Source organism: Mus caroli, chromosome 12, assembly GCF_900094665.2.
Source record: "Mus caroli chromosome 12, CAROLI_EIJ_v1.1, whole genome shotgun sequence".
In the NCBI taxonomy this organism is placed as follows: domain Eukaryota; kingdom Metazoa; phylum Chordata; class Mammalia; order Rodentia; family Muridae; genus Mus; species Mus caroli.
Genome location: NC_034581.1, coordinates 30,411,587 through 30,437,799, shown reverse-complemented (window position 1 = coordinate 30,437,799; position 26,213 = coordinate 30,411,587). Strand labels below are relative to the sequence as shown.

Genomic DNA, 26,213 nt, shown 5'->3' with positions numbered 1-26,213 from the left:
TCTTATTTATTCCCTTGGACATTTGTGTCAAAGTCAGGACAAGATTTTACGTCAATTCATTGCAACTCAGCAACTATTTCAATGCTTGTATATATTGATTACTATCATCCAGTAAATAGTCCAATACATAGAACCGTTCTTGAAACCTTTGCTTTATGTCATTTAACAAAAACTTATGATATTGTATATGTATTTATGAAATATTGTGCTTTTCCCTCATACACTGAATGCATAAATTTCACTGCTGGACTTACCACATGAGTCTAAAGTGCTTCAACACAATTACTTTACCATATTTATTGCATAAGTACATATCTTTTTTTTTAATTTGAAAAAAATAATTGCAGGACTGACAAAGTGCCTAACGCTGTTTGTTGTGTAATTTTAGAAAGTGCATTAGCTAGGAGGCTCTAAGGACATAATAAGTATCATCAACAATAGGCTGCTCTTTCAAATCACCCTTCATTCACAGGATCAAAGGTCTAAAATATAGCCTTTTGTGATTGTTATAAACTAATGGTGTCAAACACAATGGGAGATTTTTTGGAGGTAGCAACAAAGGAGTATCAAAAATGTTGTATTTATTTGGGGGATGGTTAGCTTAGACTGCTTGCCCACTGAATAGTGTTTTTTGGAACAATCATGCATGCTCTTTAATCACTTGTGTAATCTTTTTGTTGTTGTTGTTTTGGTTTTGGGGTTTTTTTTGTTGGTTTGTTTTGTTTTGTTTTTTTGATGTTGTTGTTGTTGTTGTTGTTGTTTGAGACAGGGTTTCTCTGAATAGCCCTGGTTGTCCTGGAACTCACTCTGTAGACCAGGCTGGCCTTGAACTCAGAAATCCGCCTGCCTCTGCCTCCTGAGTGCTGGGATTAAAGGTGTGCACCACCATGACTGGCTCCACTTGTGTAATCTTAACGACTTTGATAGGTCTCAGAATGGTGTTGCCAAAAAAACAGAATGAGCTGTGCACTGTGACCCCACAGATGAACAGATTTAGTGGCTCTCTCAGCACACCCATTCAAATGGGTCTCTTTACTATTGATAATCTCTGTATATAACCAAATTCTCAGTTTTAAAATTGCATCTCTGGTGAAGATGGTGTAATCTCTCCAAAGATCTTTTACTTTAAAGAAAACTAGGCTCTGATACACCGTTATAGATAAGAGCATTATTCGCCACTCTTAATCTGTCTACATGGCTGTAGAGATGGCTGATAAATAAAAGTCAGGAAGTGATGACTGAAATTATTTAGGTGCTATAGTGATTATTTAACCGATTTGAATTCTTTGGATGTCTTTTAGTAAGTTTTATCTTGTCATTATAATATACTAGCTAAGATCTTGTCTCCTTTGGTTGGCCATCTTCAATTGCTTAAGCAAAGTCTAAAATTTGTTTATCCTAATCTAAAGAAAGGGAAAGGGTAGTTTAGTCTAATTATTTCAGTTTTTTCCTACTAAAAATTCTAGGGACATAGTCATAGATATAGCTTTCCCATGGGATACTAAAGGAATGACAAATGAAGTTGGTATATTGAACAATGAAAGGTAAATTTCGTTGCAGTGGATCTCTCTACACCTAGAAGAACAAAGCAAAAAGAAAGAAGGATTTTTTTAAATGAAAAATGGAAGAAAAGCACAAGTGTGTTGTACATTATAATTCATTTGGAAAGAGGAAATGAAAATGTAATACTTGAAACAACCCAAGAAACAAAGAGTTCTCACTTTCATTGACAATATAATTTATAATCCAAGGCCTGCCTTCAATGCTTTTTGGCAGGTCAAAGGTCATTGTGACTACAGTGAAGTATTAAATTTCATTTCTGCAGAAAAAAATAATATATAAGGCATATTGAGTATACCTCACCATTTAACTGAAGAACTTACATGCAATTTCCACTGCAGTTTTATGTGGTAATCTCTGGATAAGAAAATAAAAACGACATCTTTCAGATGCCAATTACTGCAATTTAAAAAATCCCAATTTCCCTCCAAGTCCCCTTGCAAGTGATTAATAGAGCAATTATGACTTATTATCTGGGATTTCACTGTTACAAATAACACAATGAAGTGAAGCTGGAGCTTAAAACACTGACAGAACCAACTAGCTTCCCAACCATGAGCATGCAATTGAGCTCAAATTAGAAGGGTCAAGAGGGCCTTTGTGAGGGACTCTGCACTTCGTCAGATGTATTTATTCATGTGTAGAGGATTAGAGTTCAGAAATATATTGCCAGCTTTTAAAATGCTATTCCTTCTTGCTGTTCTTGGCCAGGCCTTGTCAAAACAGCAAAACAAAACAATTCTTCCTCTTCTTCTTCTTCTTCTTCTTCTTCTTCTTCTTCTTCTTCTTCTTCTTCTTCTTCTTCTTCTTCTTCTTCTTCTTCTTCTTTTCTTCTTCTTCTATCTTATTATAAGCAAACTAATAAGTGATATAACCACAAGGAATTGTAGGTTCAGCTGAAACCATTAGCTGCATAAACTTGTAGACAAAAATGGGTACCAAAAATCACTGTTTAAGAAAATGCTACTTAAACATTACACCTCAAACAGGCTTTTCTTCTTTTTAAATACTTTCAGCATGAAAAAAATACACGTAGCAAAATATCTAACTTTTCTTTTAAGAAATTTGCACAAGGTCAGTCAAATAATATGCTATTAGATTAAAACTAATTTGAGTATGGTATAAGAAATTCCTGGAGGAGGCTGATTTTTGAAATCCTATTGGAAGTCTCTCTTTTCACTTATCCTTTTTCTTGGCTTCGTTATAGAACTGAGGGTCATCAGTCTAATCAAATCATGGTAGATATTTTTAACTGAAGCCCTTAAAAACACCAGGTTGGAATTTATGAGAAATTAAACACCTACATGAGAAAAAAATCGATTTGAAAAGCATCAGGTACAACTCTGGGAACAGCCACCTCATTTTTAGATTTAGAGGCAGGAACAGTGATACTCCTTGGAGACTTTAATTTCAATCATCTGTATTGGAGCTGGCTGGCAAACATACTCAATTTCTCTAAGGCCACTTTCAACTACTGTTCTACAAAGCCAATTAGCAGCACCTCAGGCTGCTTCCCCTGAAAGAAATCTTCCCTAGAGGTGAGAAAAGCTTTAGGGATTTCTCATCCCTATGGAATCCAATCTAAAAACAAACATTCTACTGAGCAAAGGAAAGAAGAGGATATGCAGTGTGAGAAGCTCGGGTCATGAGGTGAGAACAGGACCTTACAAATGCCACAGAACATACAAGAATAAATAGTGGGACCAAGCTCATGAGAAAGAGAGGACTTTTTTTTAAAAACGCAAACCCATATTTTCAGAACTAGAGAAGCTCTTGAGATGATGCTGGAGGCTCTAGACTGCCCTTGCTCATTAGCTCTGGATTTCTACTTTGTTTTCAATTTCTTCTTCCTTTCTTTCTCCCTTCCTTGCTCACTGCCTTCCATCCATCCTTCTTCTTCACTCACTTCCTTGTCCATTCCTCCTCCTCTTTTTTTTTTTTCTAAATAACTACTGTCTCTTCTAAACTATATCCAGCTGCATTCCCCTTTGGCTGGGATTTCACACACAGTGGCTAAATGTGGAGATTGCCTTTGTTTTTAAAGATGAATTGGGGGATGGGGAGGTCTAAGACACTGAAAAAAAATAGACATCTTTAACTGATTCCTAGTGGGTGTTGACAACCACCCCAAAGGTGAAACCTTGAGATATTGATGTCCAAGTTGTTCACTGAGGGGGGGGGGTTGTTTGCATTGGCTTTTTACATGAAGACATTGTTTTGCCATCTTTTTTCATCTTTTAGATTATGTATGACTGAGGCTTAGTCCACTGGGGAATTGGTGTGAATCTGGGAATGCTTACAAGTCCTAAATAGTTGCAATTCGTGAGTAGAGGATGAGAAAAAGTGTATGACGTGCCAGAGTGACATTTCCCATCATGCTCTTCTTTTAGATTTTGTACCTGTCTGTACTCCAAAAGTAGTCATGCGGATAATCTAAAGTGAATAAAATTGTTTTGGAAAAAACATTATTTGAAGATTCTTTCCAATATAGATATGCCCTGTGAGACTGGTTTCTTATATTCAGTGATCAGTATGAGAAGTTGAACCATCTGCTTCAGGAAATGCTCTGCGGTCCAGATAACTCAAGACTACTTGCAAATCATCTGAGTTATTTCTGTCTGGGTTTTTCAGATAAAGCTAAAAGAAATATGGGTTGTGAGCTTAAACACGTCATGGATTTTAGTTACCAATAAAAGAAAGCATTTTTGTAAGGAACCAAACATCATGGAATGCTCTTATCTGTCCATTAATTTGTTGCCTTTTATTAGACATCTATTGTGTGAGCAGAAATACTAATGAGAGAAGAGTAATGAGAATGTTATCAAAGATCCTAGGGATGCAATGCAGGGATATTTATTTTATCTGCAGGATGGAATATTTTACAGAAGAGCTTAATTTAACCTTGACCTTGGATACAAAAGTACGGCTTTGACAAGTTAGTATCTAAGGAGAAGATATGTTATATAATAGGAAAGCATACATGAAGACAGTGGGGCTCCCTAGAATTTTGCAAGTGACTCTGAATGGATGTTCTAGTTTTGTTTCTGATGGTAGGAAGGCCAAGTTGAGAAGAATAAAACAAACAACATAGCTATGCAAGAGAAATAGACTATCATCACAATTGGATATCTGTGAAGAATATGAAAGGTTTTAGTGGATATGCCTATACCATGGAGTAAAACAGTGACTGCAATAAAAACAAGAGATGAAATCACTAAAGTGAGACTTGGAGGCGTTAGAAGCTCAGTTGCTGGGGACAGCATCTTTAGGAGCAACTTGGCTCATGTTGTCAGTGAACGAGTACCTTCCTCAGTGATGCTACAACCTATACATCTCCTGATGGACTATGAAAACCAGCTGTGGGGAGCTCTACTCCACTCTGAGCTCAGTGGCATCACAGGGACAGGTTGAAACAGACCATGGTGAACATTTATCACAGATCTCATCTCTAGCCAAATGAAGCTGTTCACTTGGTGAATACCACCAGCCTATCACTGATGTGACATGGAAAACAAATCTCTTCAATAGAATTCAAAGGAAGCTATGGATGGTGCTTAGTGCCTGTCAACTCTGGAATCAGGAAGCAGAGGGTTACAAGTTTGAGGCTACATAGCAAAAACTCACCAAAAAAAAAATAAAATATGTAGATCAAAACTTAGAATACACATTAAAAACTAGCCACCACTAATCTCAGTCCAGTCCACTGTTGCTTCCTGTAATGTTGAGGAATACTCTTAGCATCAATAACTGAATAGCCACAGTTTCTCCTTTCCACCCTGGTCCTACCATCATTCCTACAAGACTTGATGGGGTCTGCTGTTGTTCAGAGATGTTTCTTTAGTGCTGTATTGATTTCACCCTCGATTATCCACTCAGAGGTGAGAGTTAAGCACACTAGAGTTAAGCCTGCCCGTCTATTGACTTGATTGTCAACAGAATCCACTCTGATTCCGACCCCTCCAACTCTATTAGGTGAAAACTATGAGTGACTTCAAACTAATAACAATGGCTATTTTTAAAATAACTGACTCATAATTCACAGTATGGATAAAATTATAACCAGATTTACTTATGCAATCAAATTAAACATATACAACTAATTGCAGTCATTCTTGGGCAATTATTTAGATGAGAGAGAGGGTTTTAAGTATCAATCCCTCCTCACAGGGGAATTGATAATAAATTGTTCATCAGCATGGAAGGTCAAGTGTGTGTCCTGATTTGCCTCCCTTGTCTTCTTGGTCTTGGCCATCACATTCTTCCATAATCCCTTTGATCCTTACAACCAAATACTTTTTGGATCTCATCTGAGTTGTTTGACTGTTGTAGGCAAACATTCAGTTTTCTTTGCCAATGAACTTATGATCTGTATCTAAGAGCATAACATTGTTGCAGCATGACATTCTCACCGTGTTTTTTAGGAACATCATTGCACAATGGAACAGACATGGTCTGAAGAGTCAGTCTGTGTCCCTGCTTGCCTATATCAGAGAGCTTTTCTCCTGTTAAGTTTCTGGAGGAAGTTTTAAAGAGTAAAATACAATACACATGCAGAAGTCTGCACAAATATGAACAATTCAATGAAGTATCACAAGGACATCACATGAATAGGTCCAAGATAATCTAAGTTCGTAATGATCCAGACCCACTCTCTTCTCTCCTTTGCAAAAGTAACTGATTTTAGAATTTCTAACACCATATTTTAATTCCCAATTTATAAACTTTATGAAGAGGAAATGTTGTGTGTGTGTGTATACATATATATTATAGAATGCCTTTTCTAAATAATCATGTTTGTGAGAGTCCCTTCTATCATTGTTTATAACTATAGCCTATTCATTTGTACCATTATAAAGAATTATATTTTATAAAAGAGAATTTTTAGGAGATTAGTGTATTTTATTTACAATTGTACGATGTTTAATAGATATAAACTTTTTAAAAATTGTGTTTCAATGACTGAATATAAAAACATTTTTCTGAAATGACAAGTGCTCAGTATTCTCACTCTTTATCTCAAAACTACAGTGGGAGGATTAGACAGTACAGTGAGGTAACAAAAACACCATACAGACTAAAGATGAATGAGAAATATCTTAGTATTATATATGATTGTGTATACAACAAATCTATTCAAATATTTTTATTAATGTCTGTTTAATTAAGTTTATCAAGGTTAATGTTAACTACAACTTGACTAAAATCTGTGAAAATTTAAAATTTACTTGAAAAGTTGGTAAAAAAAAACCAATTATATCTCTTTATATGAAGAGTAGTATAGGGAACAAAGTAGAAATATAAATAGATTTTATGTAACTAGTCAACATGAGGAGAACCTGGATGAAGTCTTCCATATTATAAAAATTCTGAATAATCTTTAAAAGTCTCTAAAAGCTAAAATTACCTACAAAAGATTTTGAAAATAAATTTAGATCTGAGTATGGTAGCACACACCTATAATGCCAAGGGAGGGAGACTAATGTAGAAGGCTCATGAATCCAGGGCCAGACTGAGTTTTACTAAGGTCATACATCAAAAAAAAAAAATTCAATCAAATAATTGATAATAAATAAACACAGAGATAATTTATAAATATATCATCAAATATACCACATATCTAGAATAATTCCAAGTCACGAACCAGAATATTAAAATTTAAAACATTTTTAGACATATTAACAAGTATTCACCTAAATCAATGTTTGTGACTTTGATGTTTCCCACTGTGTAGATTTCATTTGCCCCAAATTGGGCTAAAGCTTAATTGCCGTACTTTTAAAACTCGCATTCTATTTGTATTCCTGCTATTGCTTTTAAAACATTTTAAAATTTCTTTATCAATTTATTTTTAATTAAGCTATAATTGCATCATTTCCCTCTCCTCTGTCCAGCCCTTCCCATATTCCTTCAGACATTCCTGAGCACAGCTCAGGTCCATGGCCTCTAAGTCTCCCTTGCTCACTAGCTAATTGTCTGTAGCTGGTGTCTTAAAACAGTCGCAGTCCTTTGAAATCATGTGACAGGCAGGCGAAACTGAACAAACGCCTTAGCTTTTTCTACACAATACCTCAATTTTATGTCCAAGTTGTAGAAACGTAAGTTTCTCTATCACCGAGCCTAAGTTCATGTAAGGAATAGTTATGATTATATCTTACACATAATAAAGATGATAACTAGCATTGTGTACCCAGGAGTTGTAGTCAAATTATATAATTTATCTTAATAACTTTATGAAAATTAGCTTTATTTAATGATCTTGTTTGACAGGAACCGTGATAGGTGTGTAAGAATGCTTACACCTGGATCTGTTTTATCTTTCTGAAACATTTGTATGCAGAAGTGGTCTGTTTGGTTAGATTTCTTTTTTATCTTTTTTACTAATTCTGATCAGTCTCAATAGCTAATATTTTTGGCTACATCTTCTTGGTCAAACTACTTAACATAGCTTTACTTTATATTCTCACGTTGGCTCCAAATTTATTAAAAATTACTATTTACTTAGTATTATTTCATTACTTAGTTATTAGATTACTAATAATGACCAATATTCATAAATATTTATCAAGTGGATGCTTCAATCAGATGGTTTTAGTACCCATAATTCTGAATGATTGAGTCAACAAATTCTCTAAAGAACACAACTCAATTCTGTGGTCCCTCCATACAAGGTTTTAATTTTAGGAAAACAGCCCTAAATGCTGCTTGCTTCCTTGCCAATGGAGAGAGTCCTGCCCATTGCCGTCTCTGCAGAGCTACTGGGTGAAAATAAAGAGCCCACATTGTGCACACACTCTGAATCCAGCCCTGTCCGTGCGAGCATATTCAAAATGAAACAAATTGGTGCAATTTACTGAAGGTTAAACCCTCAAATGACATTCACCTAAAACATGCGAGGAAATAGTTTGAGAGGCTTAAATGATCAATTTAATTTCCTTAATTCTCGAGTTGCTTTTACAAGTAGGTACAACTTCATGGATTCTAACTGAAGACTCCAAATTGTGGTTTTATATGTGTTTGTGTTTTCATACTCAACATGCTGAACCACATATACTTTCTATATTACCCAGGACTTAAAAACAAGCCCACAGACCTCAGGGTGCTCCAGTTGCAGAAGCTGGGCTTTTACATTTATTTGTAATCTGCCTCTAGTTTTCTCTCCCTATCCAACACAGTTCTGTTTATCAGCATTTCTATCTGAAGTCTCAGGAAGGTTTTTTGAAAGAACTAATTGTGCCAATCTTGTGTATAAGTTCTAACATGAAGTGGTTTTTCGAAACGTTTTATTGCTATGAAAAATTATTTCTCTCTAGGTTCTGAGAAAGCCATGTATGGAAGGAAAATTTGTGTAGGAGCAATGTGGCTCACTCAAGACTACCTAATCCCTCAGAACGCATTTTCCAAGGGAATTTCAGCTTAGGATTCAATCATTCCTCTGAGATGAGAGGCGGTACCAGGATAACATATTCTTAAAGATACAATATGAAGCCCTGCTTTAAGAAAGAAAGAAAGAAAGAAAGAAAGAAAGAAAGAAAGAAAGGAAGGAAGGAAGGAAGGAAGGAAGGAAGGAAGGAAGGAAGGAAGGAAGGAAGGAAGGAAAGGGAGAAAGGGAGAAAGGGAGAAAGGGAGAAAGAAAGGAAGGAAGGAAGGAAGGAAGGAAGGAAGGAAGGAAGGAAGGAAGGAAGGAAGAAAGAAAGAAAGAAAGAAAGAAAGAAAGAAAGAAAGAAAGAAAGAAAGAAAGAAAGAAAGAAGAAAGATTTTAACCAAATACAAGCATTTAAGATTTAACAACCTTTCGTTGACATTGACTTAGGTACAGTGGTGTTTCCCCCCTCACTAAACTGTGTTGCACTCAGACCTTTTGATGTTTTAAAGCATTTTCTTTGGCAGCTAAGAAAAACACTCTACAAAGTTATATTTAGTGAATTTACTCATGTATAAATATCCCTGAGCTACTCTGTTATCCCGTGGCATCTGGAAGAAAGGTGCTATTGTTTTCAATCCTGTGATTGAAGTATAGAATAATCAACTCAGAGAGACCCTGGGGGTGAGATTCACTCACATATGCAGTGGAAGTTTATAATCACTTAGGGTTTTTATTTCTTCCTCCAGATGAAGAAACTTGGATGAGTTTATTCTTTGGTATGTCTAGTGACAGCAGTTCCTGGACATGCCACAGTGCTTATTAGCCATGCCCACATCTTATTTGAGGATATTAACTTGAATTTTCTAAGAAAACAGCTTTTTAGGGTCTGATGTCTTGGTGCTATTGTTTGCTTGCTTTCTGTGTCCCCAAAATTAGATGGTTATTTTCTTTGCAACTGTTCCACCTCACAGTACACTCAGCCATGTGTCTAGGATCTGTGATATCAGACAGAGAGGCTTCATAAATTCTCAGAAGCTCTCCTGCGTTTCTGGCAATGTTTGCAAAATTCCTCCATAAAAAAAAGCGGTGTAATTCCAGAAGATCATGATAGATTTGCACAGAAGGAATTTGTCCCATGCATGAGGCTGACATGAGTGTGTTTTTTGAATAAAGTCGAAGATACACGGAGCTGTGCTGTTCTTTCCTCTGGCTTCTTTAATATAGTTTTTGCTTCTTCTTTGTTCAAGGAACAAATGTCTCACGGCTTTCAACCAGGAAGTACTTAACGTTTATGACAATTAAATGTAAAAGCACTGCTGAAATACAGATAATAGACTGTCCACTCTATCTGACACAACTTCCCTGAGAGTTTGTTCATGGCCTTAGCTGCTGATACCATCATGATGGAATTTGGTTTGTGAGGAGCCTAGAAAATTATACAAATAACTTAGAGTTTAAATGACTGACACACAGATGTGCACCTGCTTCAGGGCTTCTATACATTAATCTTGAGACCAATAGAAAAACTCCTTGGAATTTAATTATATGGATACAAGACATAAAATATAACCAACTACACCTGGGGACCTGATGTCAGCAAAATGCTAATCAGTTCTTGGAGCAGGCTGCAGAGGATGAGGTTGTTCACTTGCTTTGTTTCTGTGCTACTTACTATGAAGTTCTCACGTTCTGCCATGGTCTCTCCTCCTGTTCTTGCAGCCTGGTCCTCTTGAGGAAGATGTTCTCCACCAGTCTGTGAATACGAATGCAGCTGCTTCTTTACAGAAGACCATTGACATCCAAAGTATGTCTTCCATTTGTTCTTCACCTTTAACTAGGTCAAATTCATTGAAGTTATATTGGGAATAAAAGTACAAACATAATTATTTTAATTTGTACAAATATTTTATTGAAATATTTGCTATGCTTTGTGATAGTCTTATCTGATATCCTAACTCAGAACCTACTCTTAGAATCTTGTACTTCTTAAGTTTTCTATGTACTTAAAATTATCTCAACCACTGAGCAGTGATCTAAAACAATGAAATAAATTCAGAAAATGTGACTGTGTAGTACAGTTTTAACTAAGAGTAAGTTATCTCCTAAATGTGGCTTTGCCAACTATGTCTTGGCTTTAAGTTTGGCAAGGAAGGAAAATGAATGAGACATTGTCATCATGACAAAGTCCCACTTTGGCAAACATGGTAAGGCAAACATTTTTATTAGACAGTTACCTTCACAGATGTCAACATCCCCCACTATAGATTGACCTGAAGTTTATCAAAAAGAGAAATGCATAATGGTAAAAGTGGGTTCTAAGGATGATCACAAAATAAATTTAGCTTTGCTGATTTCCCATAGAAGCATAATTTCCACACCACTGAGAAACCTTTGCCATGTCTAAGAGTCCCTGTCTTCTCTTGTACTGTGACAACCAGGAGATGAGAGTGTGAGGGTGTGATTTTTGAAAAGAATGGTTATATTCTATTGATGACAATAATGTCATACACAAACTCAAATAAACCTCTACTTACATCTCACACTATAGGCATCTACTAGATGCTTATTAACTACATATAACTATGGAATAGATGATAATTTCTTTTTTGGTTTTTCAAGACCAAACACTTTCAGGAACAGAAAAATAAATATTTAAATATTAGAGAGCAAAGTTACTGGGATGAAACTAAGGTAAAGGAACCGACTGCCTCCAAACACAAGCTTGGGAATGCTCATCTGCTCTAATAGACAATCTGCTCAGGACTGTGACTTTCATATTGAGAGTCAATCAGAAGACCCCAGGAAGTGCCATTTCAGATCCCTCAGAAGGACTCTTTAGATGATCTATGACAACCCTCTCAGGTTTATCCAGATCTGATCCAATGTCTCTGTACACGCTATTGGCACTAGAAAGAGAACTCAGTGTTCATGTGTGCTGTTTTCTTTTTCTTCTGCCATTTTACACACAGAGTGTTCACAGGAACCACTTCTTGTGTGTCTTCAGCACTTAAGAATGGCTTTGTTATGTGCTGAGCAGTTGTCAAGGCACAAAGGTTAGGAAAAGCAGGAGGGAAAGAGAGGGTGGAGAGCGGGGAGAGTAAGACAAAGAAGAGAGGGTAGAGGAGGTTCTGGCCACATGGATTTTATAGTCCAGTTGGTGAGTGAAAGAGAATCCAATGTCTAACTGCAACTTCATGTTCTCTAGAGACACCGAGGCAATGACAAAGAAACAGCTTCCTTCTTCAGCAAAGAGGAGGCTTGAGGTGAATGGAAGCTTAGAACTTGAGAGTAGGTAGATCTGAGTAGGTGATACTGGAGTCACATTCTTCAATGTTATAATGAACCAATGTTTTCATCAACTCCTAGCAAGAGCCCCATGCTCTGTGCAAAAGCCAGGCTCTCTCCCTTCCCTCTCAGTCCCTCAGGGACTACTTAAATAAAGCTTATATTTCATAGTCTGGCCATGGATGATTGGGCTTCAGGGCCCTTTGGTCTGTGGACATGCAGATCCCTTGCTTAGGACGGTCCATGCTGTTGCTGCCTTAAAATTCATAGGAAGTTTTGAATAAGTAGCCCTCCTTTTGTCCAGAGCCTGGCAAGCAATATAACCAATCCTGTGTTGGTCTGATAAAAACAAAAACAAAAAAAAACCTTTTAAGAAAGAGTAGTAGAAGTATCACCCAAACTCGGATTTAAACTGTGGTTTGCAGGAGGATGAATGGTAGTAGGACAAGGTAGAGAAATGACAGACAGACAGACAGTCAGACAGACATAACTCTGGAAGTGAATTCTGATCATGGGGACAAGTGAAAATTAGTACAGGCTCAGTCCTTCAGCACTGTGCTCTGACACTGGACTGTATTTCTATTGGTTCCAAGTTTATGTATATGTCTTTTAGGCTGCTCTTTCAAACTGAAATAAAGAAAAGAAATGAGGAAAATCCATGGAACAGCTATGCAAAGTGGCTCTTTTAAAGTGTGAAACTTCATATTGACTAGGAAAGGTAAAATGACAGGCTTCGAGTTCAATGCACAATACTCAATTTTCTTATATAACATGACTGTATTCTTCCTCTAGTTCTCCGTGATCCATATCCCACTCTTTCATGCCAACTGCTCTGGAGTACTATGTACCTTTGACCAGAATCTTTATTTCTGGTTCTGCATGGAAAAGAATGAAGCATGGCTATATAACTTTTGGACAAGGGAGAGAGAGAGAGAGAGAGAGAGAGAGAGAGAGAGAGAGAGAGAGAGAGAGAAACACGAGACTCCCTCATCATTAGAACTATGTTAAGAATTTGGAGATGCTCACAGCAGAAAAGTGATTCAAGCATGGGGTCCTTCTGAGACCACGAACCTCATTCCTAGGAAATGGGCCACAAAAGTAGCCTTCCTTTTAACATGTGCACCCTTCTTCACAAGTGTCTTTGAGTACCACAAGGGTCCTCCTTTCAGCTAAAGCAAGTGTATGAGTTTTATCCCACCTCCTAGCCCAGGTTCTGAAGGATTCCGTGCTGCACTTTGGAGCTATGTAAATGTTGAGAAGTGGGTTTTAGCATGTGGGAAACATTCAGGCACGTTCCTAGAGAGTCCTTTCCCAAGACACACAACAAGGTGCTGACAAGCCTTCTGTGGATTTCTTTTTGAGAACAGAGCCCCCAGCTGAGAGTATGCAGGTGCTGGATGCTTTGATTAGCATTGGCCCACTGCCTGGCCACATGCTTCTTTTGTGTATTTTGCGGCAGGATCATCCCTGTGGTCCTATCTTTGCTTAGTTTGTTCATTCGGCTGAAGACGAAAATGATATAAACATGCAGAAGGGCATCCATTTATCTTGACAGGTGGAACACACCCACCCCCTATAGATTATATAGGCTACTTATATCTCATGATAATTAATGGTATATAAGAACCAAGTGGGGCTGAAGAGATGGCTCAGCCGTTAAAGGCTAGGCTCACAACCAAAAATATAAGAACCAACTATTTTTGAAAAGAGATGGGGGTATATGGCTGGCAATGTAGTTTAAAAAGTTTTCTTTGTCCTCTAAAAGTTGAAAGTAAAATTACCATATATATGATCCAGTCATTTGTCTTCTGAATATTATCAAAAATAATTTTAAAGGGATATAAAAATATTAGCATTTAAGTATTCATCACAACACTATTCAGAATAGCCAAAAGATAGGATCAAAACCTGCATGTCTAACAATGAAAAAACAGATAAAAAATGTGAGACGTAGAGACAAAAGAATAACATTCAGACTTAAAGAGGAAGCCCCCATAATATGTGCTTATTTGGCTTTATATCTATTCACAGCACAAATCGTGTCACTGATATTTGCAATGATTGACTTGCACAAGTGCTTTGCAAATATGTAAAAAAAAAAAAACTTAGTTATTTTACCAGTAATTTCTTGTTCCATTCTTCTTGATTTAGACCACATCAGGTTTCTTAGGTAGCTTAATATAACTATGCCCGCCAACCATACAAGGAAATGAAGAAGAGCAAGCAAGGCACATCCAAAAAACCCTTTCTTCCTACTTCACAACCCACAAGGATGAGTCAGCCCTGCTCTGAAGACACAAGCTACTTATATGTATAAATCTTTCCACTGACAGTCTTGGAAGACACAGTTTTCAGACCTGAGTCTGGCCGTTGATTGCACAGCAAAAATAACAAACAGGCATTGCCTGGGAAGAGTCAGGTCAGAGCAGAAGAGTGCAGTGTGTGTGTGTGTGTGTATGTGTGTGTGTGTGTGTGTGTCTTTCCCACAATCCATGCTTATAGCATTAATGTGACCCTGAAATCTCCCTTGCTTCTCCACAGCACATTAGATCACAGGGTCTTCCAATTCTATTCTTTATATAGTGATGCTGCCCCATGACAACAGCTTCACTGAAACTAGGCTGGGAAAACCATGAGCTGAATTTTCCATAAAATTAAATTTATTCAGCTTGAAAGAGTATAATTTTAAGTTCTAAAAACATGTAACAAGTGATACTGATTTTTATGTGTGAAACCCCAAAATATGAGAAGTTGAGGTATAGAGACACGATCTCCTCTCATTTAATTTTTTTGTAAGACTACCCTCTGTAAGTGACAACCAACTTTGTGGACCTCCTATGTGATAATCATAGTGTCTTTTGATTTTAGGATCAAGAAAATATATGTGTGCATAAGGATTTGGGGATTCTTTTACAAAATTGCTGCCACCATCTAGTGGTTTGGAGCTGACAAGTTGAAAAACACAAAGTGGTGAATTTTAAAATGATATGAATCCCTCTATAATCCTCTCTTCTGTTCACCAATCATGTGACCATTGAGAAAACCACTTCCTCGGGTTTCAAGAGGGATATCGGAGCTTTCTAATTGGAGCTACTAGCAGGGAGGGGTTAGGAGAATAAGAAGTAAAATTATACAAGAAATGTGGAAATTTCTCCTTGAATCCTCACTTTTATCTTTTCTCCACTATAAGCATTCTCTTGTGTTGGATAATTTGAGTTTTAGTAGGATTTCTTATTTTGCTAAAAGTCAAAATAAGGAAGGAACAGTCTTTGTAATTTTGCCATATGTTCTTATCAAATACATCACATAGATAAAAGATCAACTTTCATGTCTCCTACTGTAAATCTTGCTGCTTTGGTCTGAATAAGAACAGCCCTATAGACCCAGTGTTAGGATGCTTGGTGTTCTGTCAATGGAAATGTTTAGGAAGAATTTGGTGATGCGGACTTGTTGGAAGAGGTGTGTCACTGGGGGCAAGCTATGAAGTTTTGAAAGTCCATGCTATTCCAGTTAGCTCTTTCTCTTAGCCTGGTTCTTAGGGATGAGCTGTGAGCTCCTAGCTAGTGCTTCAGTGTCCTGCAGGTCTGATGCTGCCATGCTCTTTGCTGTGATGGTCACTGATACATCCCTTACAACCATAAGTTCCAAGTAAACTCTGCCTTTAATAAGTTGCCTCTGTCGTAGTGTCAGATCACAGCAAGAAAAAGTAACTAAGACATTGCTATTATTATCTAGCTTTGAGAAACACACTGTGGAGTGTTATTTAGGAACAATAAAAAGTACGGATATCGCTCTCCAAGTATACCCAACTTTTAAGCCAGTTTGTAAAGGGAGATGATTTTCTTTGAGGCAGGAGAATGGTAAAAATAAGTATGTGCTTGAGCAGTGTGGCAAGAAAGATTCACACACACTCTTCTGTATTTTAGGGATATAAGAAAGAAACAGACTTTGTTCAATGAGGCAAGTTTGCCTGATGCCTCCTCCTCATCATAAGTGCTTCTGCTTTCTGTTAGGCACATGTGTCATTGAGTGAACTTCTCCCACCTCTTCTTGCTCTTCTAAAGTTTTTTTCCTGTTCCTTTATTTTGTTTTGTTTTGTTTTGTTTTGTTTTTTTCTTATTCTGGCTCATACTCTAGTTCTGAAAACTATCCTTAGAAGAAAACATTGATACTGATAAATCGACAGTGACAAAAGAAGGCTAATTTAGGTGATTTTATTTACATTGTTTCCAATAAGAGACACTTAATTGACAAAATAAGAAACACCAATGCCCGTGCGTGAGAATAGTCAGAATATGAGCCATTCAGGTCTCTTAGTTCAAAAGATATCTGGAGAGTAAGAAATGAAGATGGCGTTTTAAAGTAAGCACAGGCTTGCTGTAAAGGTAACAACCACTGACCTCACTCCTCTGCAATGCCATCTCAGCTGCCCTTTCCCATCTCTGAGATACTCTACTTCATCCTTCCCCAGGGAAGACACATTTCCATCAGACATCCAGGAGATAATTCAGATTGTTTCTCATCTAGTAGGAATTTGCATATATCACTTAATGTTAGAGAAATTACCTAATAATTTACCTCAAGGGCTCATGAACACAGCCATTTTCCCACATTTCCAATGACCTTAGTAAATCATCATGTAGTTGATTCGCAATTTGACTTTATACCACATTCCTGCTCTCGCTCAAAATTTCCACTGAGCTATTGTCCCATCCTATTTCCTTTGATTTTCTTCCTCTTTTTTTTTCTGATCTTTCTTTTTCCTCTCTCCTCCATTTTCATTCTTCTGAGATCCAGGGGAGAAGACTGAAAGGGTACAGTGTTGGAAAGGGACTTTTTACCTTCAGGGATGTAAAATTTGATTTCAAGCCAGAATGACACATCATCCAGCCTCCATTTATAAGACTGTAGATGCTAGACAGATGGCTGGGGTGTTCAGAGCACTTGCTGCTCTTCCCAAGGACCAGGGTTTAGTTTTCAGAACCCATGACAGGCAGCTCAAAACCACATACCCACCTACAGACATATACACCCAAACTTGTACATAATTTAAATTAATAAAGGTAAATCTTAAAATATTACTGTGCCTATACTAAGATCGGGGCTTATTGATTGGTTCTATTCTAAAATAGAGTTAGCATAAGGTCATTAGTTGGCATGGAGACAACAAATGATTTTTAGATTTTTCTGATTCTAAAAGCAAAAGATGTCAATATTTACCTCACGAAATTAAAAGTAGTTTAGGAAGTGGGGCTTGAAAGGGAACAAAGGAAAGTTGGCTTAAAAAAGACACAAGTTTTGCCGAGTCTTGAGTGTTGGGAAATGTTAGCTTTGTTCCAAGCATCTATTTTCTACAGTGACATTATAGAGGGCCAGTGAATGAAATTGCTTATACAAGGCAAATATTATAAGCTATTAGCCAATGTTCAAATACCAGTTATTAAGTGTTCATTATCTGCCAGATGCTTTCCTCAGACTCTCACTAACACCATCTAACAATTAACTTTCCCCAGCAACTCAGTAAGGTGAGACTCATCTCACTGCCACTTTAAGGACATTGAGGGCCATTCGTTACTTAGTTCCCTTGGGTCACACAAATAATGAGTAGGTAGAAGCCAGATCATGAACCCAGCAGATCTGTCCCACACTCTTCCTGCCAAGCCTGTGTTCTGTTGGCTCACAGGTAAACTCACTCCTCCTGCTTCAGTTTCTGTGTGCACGTCCCCCACTTCCCCATCTGTTTTAAAGGTGACATACTTAGGTGTGTGTGGTGGTGGGGGCGGGATCACTTTGACTTAGAAACTGGAATTTTAGTTGTCCAGACTAATTGAGGTTGAGCCACACTCAGGTCTGGAAGCCCAGTCCCAAATTCCAAGGAGCCAGAGAGCTCTGGGTCTACTCTGGAGCCCCCTGGTAAACTTGTAAAACAAATCTAATCAGAAAAAAATGCAAGACTTGGCAGAATTTCAAGTCCCTGCCCTGTTGAGTTTAAAGCCCTGACTATTGTCAGGTGTGAGCTGTGATTTGTCATAGAGCCTTTGGCTTTAGACAGAGGCCTTGATGTTAGAGCTAGGGCCAGGCAGACCTTCATTGAGGAAAAACAGTGTTAGGCATCCTTCCACTGGTAACCCCACCCACCTTCATTTGTATCACAGCCAGGTCAAATGTGTTCACATGACTCTTTCAAAGTTGATCCTGACTTTCTAATTCACCATTCTCTTGAAACACTGAAAGTCTGAGTGTTGTGTGGAGGAGCCCCATCACTAAAATTCACCCAAATTATAAAAAACAAAAACAAAAACAAAACAACAAAAACAAAACAAAACAAAAAAAACTTCTGTCCACTTAGAGATATAACTTGGTTTGGTAATTTATTGGTTTCTAATTGCATCTGCAGTTACAAAAACTTTCATTCACTTTTTTTTTCTTTTCAAGTCAAAACTAATTAAACCAAAAGAATAAATAAAATCATGTGTGTTTCTGAGCTGAACCGTCTTTAACATCAGGAGTGTTCTGGGAAAGAAAGCATTCTAAGCTATTTCTAAGCAGGTGAGTTTCTCATTCCTTTAGGACCCCATTAGCTGAGGCAAAACACTGGAAGGTCAGGCTTGAGGGAAGAGCACTTGCTGTGAGTTTGCATATATTTTGTCTGGTCCCCACATACCTCTGCAATGCAATCCATCCATAGCCACTAGAGACCTCACAAGGCCAGGCATGTTGCTGAAGGTCTTTTCCTAGGAAACAGGAAACCTAAGATTTTATGCTCTGTGATCTTAAAGTTTGTTTTCATCCTATCTAACCATCTCTGTGACTGACCTATCTGTCTCTACCCTGTTTTTTAAGTAAAATCAGAACCCGCAAAACTTCCTGTCTCAGGTGTAAGAGAAAGAATCTTTAACAGGTCCTACGTAAAAATTAAAGCGAGTTACTATATGGTAAAACAATAAATTTTAATATATTACTGAACTTTCTATGACATGGGTAAACAGAATAGAGAAAGGAAAACAGACTAAATTGAGATATACCAGGGAGCAGTGGACAGTGACACTGAGACAAAGAGTAAGGTATGTGAGCACATGATGGAACCCAACATATGTGCAAGCTCCTGGGTCCTTTGCAAGAGTTGGGATAGGCATTTAGTGCACCTTAAACAAGGTTTTATGTGTTCAAGTCTTTATTTCTACAAGAAACCAGTGACAGTGACCTTCTTTTCTGGAAGAAAGTATTCCTCACTTAAACCTTCAGTGCACAGGAGCATTGGGTTCAACAAAGTATGAACTTTAACTAAGTAAACAACCCACTTAGATTCATAAAATCTAAAGCATAGGGACACATACCAGTAGGGAGAGCAGGCAAAGGTAAGGAATGGAGTGATCCAGCATTATTTATAATGTTAAATATGAAGGATATAATAATAAAAGCAAAGGATGGTGAGTGGCTTCATAAAGCCTTACTGAAATAATAATCTGGCTTTTCTGCCCACCCCACATTTTTAAAAAGAAAGCAGAAATAGAGAATGAGAAAGGAATTAAGAGGGGGCAGAACAACACATGACCATCTATTATTGTCTTAGCCAATGGGAGGGAAGACTGAAAACTGAATCACAAACCAGCATTGGCAACCATGTCACTGCTAAAGATGGATACATGGCTGTGTTAGGCCACGTACATGCCCTGCTTGAACTGCACGTCTAGGACTCTGGGCTACTTCCTAGTTTTTAAGTCCTTGTTCCTCCTCTTTCATCATCCCGATCTTTCCTTCACTGAGTCCTCTGAATAGCTGTAATGTCATATTCTTTAAAATGAGATGGCATTTTACCTTTCAGTCTACATCGCCACAGCTCTGTCCATCTCTCTGAACAACTTAAGAATATATGAAGTCTGGATTAGTTCTACAAATAACTATTTGCAGCACCCAAACAAACAGGTGTCCAAGAGATGGATTTGTTGTACAGTTCTGTTCATGAAACTCAAGTGAACCAATTCCAATCCCCTGTGTCTCAGGTCAGCCTTATCTTCTGCCGTTCAAACAGCCTTTCCATGTTCACTATCCTTTGGCTGACCTTTACTCCAATTCCTCAAATATCAGCAGCATTCCTTAGAATAAATAGCAGCCATCCATCTGTGTTCTTAGAGACATTGCTTCCATCCACAATCAAACACTATATAATTCCTCCCATCATTAAAAACAAACTCTGGAAAACTCACACTTTTCCAAAGTCACGAATGTTCCACTCCTAGTTATCTGTGTTGTCATAGTCCCACATCCCTGAACAGAACCACCCCAGCATGGAGGTATTCACATCTAGTCATCTGTAGCACTTACATTACCCTATTTGAAAACTAATTTTATTAAACCCATAGATACTTAGTCCCTGGCTTATAAGCCAATATTATCCTCCCAACTCAAATCAGTATAGCTCTGGCTATTTAGAACAGCACTCTTTCAGAAATGTCCCCATGACATATATATATATATATATTTCATTCTCACCTTTTATCTTTCCATATTTACTATGCCTTACCCTGAAAATGAGAAGTTTGGGTCATATAGCAACTTATATAACTCATATGCATATGAAGCAGTTTCACAATTGCTAATCTATACCATCTCAAACATTATACAAATTAGAGGATAGTCTTTGTGTCCTTGGCTCATACCATCTACTCAAACTATTATTTTTAAAATTCTTTAGGCTAACTCTACTCTTCTTTCAGCATGCTTTTTTCCATTTATAATATAACTAGTCACATCATCATCTGTCTTCCATTTGGAGTTTCCCTATTATACCCTAGTTCTTTTTTTTTTCAGAAATTTATAAACAGTAAACTACATTTTTATTAACAAATAAGTTGTATCACTCTAAGTATGCATAATTGTTATTTGTAAATGTGTGGAATCATATATCAATGAGCATAGGTTTCCTTTGATTCTACATGGAGTGAAAAGCCATATTTTATTTAGTTTTGTATTCAATATTCCCAAGCACTGATCTGAGCAGGTATAAGCAAACAGGTAATTGATCACTCAGTAAGGCATAACACAGAAACAGTTTAGTCTCCTGAATTCCAGATCAGTGGTTGGAGTGACAAAGCAGGTGGCCTTGCACACAAATGCAGGGAGGGGAGGGGGTGGGGGATCATAGCATTAACTCAGCAGTTCTCTGAAAATCTTTCCACAATTGTCTGTATACTGTCATCTCATCCATCATGCTAAATTCATGGTAACCATTAACTTATTCTATACTCTACAGTTTCAGCTTTCCCAGAGGGAAAAAAATAATTGAAATAGTATGATATGTGTCCTTTTGCATCTGATTTTATTTTTTATTTCTTTACTGTTGAATCCATTCAAACTCCATGCCTCTTCCTGACTGTATCATTATTTTGTTTATTTTATTGTTGAGTAGCATCAATTGTCCAGATAAAGCACAGTTTACGTATCCATTGTCCTACTGTGAAATATCAGGGTCACGTCTAGTTCGGCAACTCTATATAGAAGGTCTATGACTATTCACCTGCAGATGTTGGTGTAAGTGCAAGTTTTAAGTTCTCTAGAGTAAATACCTGGGAATAGGATTTATCAATCTTATGGAAACTTTATTATAAACTCTTTTAAAAACCACTGCACAATTCCCGGTACTTGTGCCTTTCTGCATTGCCACTAGAACAGAATTTCCAGGTGGTGGCATTCCCATTAATTGGTGTTGTATCTTTGGGCTATCTGCATACAGAAGGGTGCATGGTGAAATTTCACCATGGCTTTATCTTCATTATTCTAATGACTTTAATATATATATATATATATATATATATATATATATGTATATGTATACACACACACACACAACACACACATATATATTCATTCTTTGGTAAAATAAATAGAAAATGCAACACAAGGTGTTGATACAGATATTAGACTACAGGAAACAAAACAACTCAATAGAAGCAGTGAAGTTAAAGAAATATTAGGAGTAAACCTTCCAGAAGAAAGAGACAGATGTGTTGATTGTAAAGCAGCCTTACCAGGTCTAATATGTCTCTGGTTTGTAATTCCAAAGAAGTAGAATGTGATGAAACATATTTAAAGACATAATAGAAGAAAGTGTTTGCAATAAGAAAACTATGTCAATCCTCAGATCTAAGAACGCAGAATATCTTAGCAAAGTAATGCGAATAAACTGACACTGAGTATCAAGTGAATGATCATATTTCATTTAAACAAATGAATGCATAGAAAGTAAACCTTCTAAAGCAAATGCATCCAGCAGTGAAGAAAAAAAAAAACCTTCAGAGTTATAACATTTAATGCTATGGAGTGTTGCAAGCAATGTTGCGAAGCAGCCTATAATATCCACAATCCATCAAAACACAAAGTATATTCTTCCTAACAGTGTTGGTAGATAGCAACTATATGAGGGAGAGAGCCTTACAGAAATGCTCTCCATAAATGGAGCAGCAATGTAAATATTTACTAGGAAGTATAAGTCTGAGTCAGTTATTTTTCTGTCGCTGTGCTAAAGTACTCTGGTAAAAACAGCTTGAAGAAGAACAGTTTTATTTGGGTCCTTGGTTCAAGAGAGATAGAGTCTGTCATAACCACAGCAAAAAGTCTCTAAAATTTTAAAACCACTCCAAATGGCACTACCAGCCAAGGATCCAGTGTGCAAATACACAAACCTATGCACCATTTCTTATGTCAAGCACCACATTTTACTTATGTTATTTGTTAATATTCAGGTTGTCAATAAAGATATCGGTTACTCTGCTTTGATATATATATGACTTACATAAATTTTATTTCTTCAAATGAATTTTAATTGTCCATCTATAATTGAATAGCACTACTTTTTAGGTCTTTCACATAAAAAATTTTTTTTGGCCAATGAATATTAAGACATATAAAATAGGATTTTTATTTTTGTCCTTTTTTAGCTTCAAAAATTTTCCCCATTAATAGGAGTTATACCAATTAATAGGGGTTATACCCATTAATGAGGTTGTACCAATTTGTATGAAACATTAACTGGTCACTCAATTCATATGGCAAATTTTAAGAGTATATTTTGATACCTATGTAATATTTTTGATACTCCTAGAATTCCCCAGTTAGCCATAATAAGCGGGTGTTTAATAAGTATTAAGAGGTGATGGAGAACTTGCAAGTGAAAAGAAGAAGGTACAGAGGATGATGGTTCTGGGCCAATCATAAACCTTAAATGCTGATAGGGTCAAAGTCAGTAACCAGCTTTCTCCCTAGGAGCACATAGTGTGTAAAGGTGAAGGGCTCTCATCCAAATGGCAAGAAAGTAAAATCTAAATCTATGCCCAAGTAGCTCCAAGGTTTCCAGCACAATGTGAAGGGGGAGCTTTGGCAGGTCCAGAAGTTTCAAACTGAAGATGGGCTCTGATAGGAGAAGCTTCAAGGTCAGTGGGTTACTCCCACCACAGTTAATTCCAGTTGACCAATACCCAGAGTAATCTTGCCCTTCCTCCAGGCACACAATCCCTGCAAGACCCTCCTGGCATCCTCTGTGACCCAGAAAAGCTGTCTGCACTTCCTACCTCCCGCTCTGGCCTGGCTGCATTCCTCTGTCTACTTTATTCTTTTATTATAAATTCATTCTTCACTTTCCTCTTGCCAGATTAAACAAAAATTCGGAATGGTGAAGGCTAAATAGTTTTGTTTTTTTTTTTAAGTGCTGAAAAGTGGCAAGATTTACATGGTGGGAAAATGAATAAGGATAAAGGATATGACTGAAAAAAGGATGGTGTTCCTCCAATTTTAATGGAAAACCCCTCTCTTCTGCCAGTTTTATTGCCACAGGAGTGAGCACCCCAGTAGTTGCAGGTCCCTGAGAACTCCAAAACCTTAGCTCATTTCTCTTATGTGCTAATGATGTAATTACTCCCATGCCATTAGATATGATGTTTTCGCACATCTGTTCTGAAGAGAAAAAATGTATACATCATGTGAAAACATAACCCATCATTTACATGGTTGGAGCTAGCTATGTATTTCATTGTCTGAGTTATATATGCCTATGTTCTAACTTTTCTCTTTTATGAATACAGATAGTGGCCTATCATTGTATTACTAATGGTGATATTTCCTTTGTTTTTTGTATACTTTGCCTAGATTGAACATTTTGGGTTATTTCTGAATAAACAACTCAGATATTTAGATAAAAGCCAAACTTCAATCTTAACTTTTCAGAATATTTTATACATGTTAAATGCCATCTTAAAAGGCCTCATCACTTTAAGGCACTACTCATGTATGTAACATTTAAATGACCAGTATTATCAGCAAATCTCCTAAAAAGTTGCTATAATTGTTCATGTTGTCTTTCTTCATCCTCTGCTAGATGTAAATATGTCTGTTTCTTTCATGATCAAGAACCCTCTTCTTGAAAAAACATGTATTCTGTTTGGCAATAAAAGCCAAGCCCTTGGATACTGTAGATATGGCATATTGTCTATACTTAAATGTGTGGGACACTAACTTCATAGATATCATGTACTAAAATAATACTTAATGATGGTATTTCCTGAGACTCAATACAGATCTATCTTTTTGGTGGTAGAATATGTAATTTCTGACTTGGGTGAGATAATAATGACATGGTAATATAGAGAAGTTTAAGACTTAGACTGGAACTGTCAATCAGAGATAACTTTCAAAATTGAAAGATAGATGCTGAAGAATAAGCCCAGACATAGTTGAAGCACCCTCCTTCTTAAGGTCCTGTCAGGACCTCCTCTGTCGTATTCCAAAGCTTCATTTGACTCTAGAAATCCTTTCCATCTCTACTTTGGCAAGATATGAAATTGGCTTTCCTTTTAGTACTTATATCTGTCAATCTGTCTTTCATGGTTTCTCCAGCGCCACCTTTTAAAAAGAAAACTAAGTTCTCTATATCAGATTTATTTAAGACAGTGTGTTAACTAGCCACTTCCTACCAAAGGGTCTCACTCATTAAACTCAATAGTCACCCTATGTCATAGTTGTACCTAGCAGTTAATGATCCTCAATAAGCCACGGAGCTGTCAGGACCTACTCAACATCCTGTGTCCTCTGCCAGGGACACTCAGCATCCTGCCTTCTTCCATTTAGTTAAATTGACTTCTGCTTGGTTTCCAGGTTTTTTTCTTAAGCATCATTTTTGCCCCTTGCAGCTTTCCTTTATGTTGCCATCACCGTATTTATGCTTTTTCTCTTCCTCTTTGTAATCTCCGAGGCTTTTAGCGTACAGAATTGGTATGTGAAGTCAGGGAAATCTGGTGCAGCATTAACTTCCGTGTGTGTGTGTGTGTGTGTGTGTGTGTGTGTGTGTGTGTGTGTGTGTGTGTGATTATGAATCTATTGGCAGATTTGTCATTTGGTAAGTTTTAAAAGCGTAGAGATTCCCTAGACTGTAGTCAGAATTGTGCTGACACTAAGTATAACAGTAGTGGGTACCTACATCTGAAGATCTTGATAGTGTGAGGAGTGGATAAAGAGACTGATTCTTCTTCCATATCTTAGAGCAACAAAGGACAAAATCCCAGTAAGCTTTAGACACATGGTTAGGACGTCCCAAAGCACAGCTGGACCCAGATCTGTGAGCTTACTTTGCAGTTCAGTGTGAGCCTGCCTTCTGCTCTCAAGCAATACTTTCCTGTTTTAAAAGAAGCAAACCCTTGGCATGCCAAGTTCTTTCCTCATTGGTCAGCCCACAGAAAGATTTTTAAACTGTGCAGTCTTGTTAGAGTCTGGGAAGAGTCTCTGAGACCACTCAACACTTAACAATAATAAAAAAAAACATAAATCAGCAAAATCAAATGAATCTTGGTAGCTGTTAACCTTTGCCCTGCTCTAGGAAACTTATCCAATTGGCCTGTCTACCAGAAAAGACCCACTCTCCTCCCACTCTCCTCAGTGCCAAAAACAGGAAGGAAGGAAGGAAGGAAGGAAGGAAGGAAGGAAGGAAGGAAGGAAGGAAGGAAAGAAGGGGGGAGGG

General features: G+C 37.3%; 1 protein-coding gene across 11 annotated transcripts in view; it reads left to right on the top strand.

The window, feature by feature from the left end:
- Positions 1 to 26,213, top strand: part of Hdac9 (histone deacetylase 9) — an 832,694-nt gene that overhangs the window by 784,793 nt on the left and 21,688 nt on the right. For all 11 annotated transcript variants that reach the window (XM_029484907.1, XM_029484903.1, XM_029484900.1 and 8 more), the window contains one exon: positions 10,643 to 10,727. In XM_029484907.1, the coding sequence (XP_029340767.1) occupies positions 10,643 to 10,727 (85 nt within the window). The remainder of the gene's footprint in view (positions 1 to 10,642; positions 10,728 to 26,213) is intronic.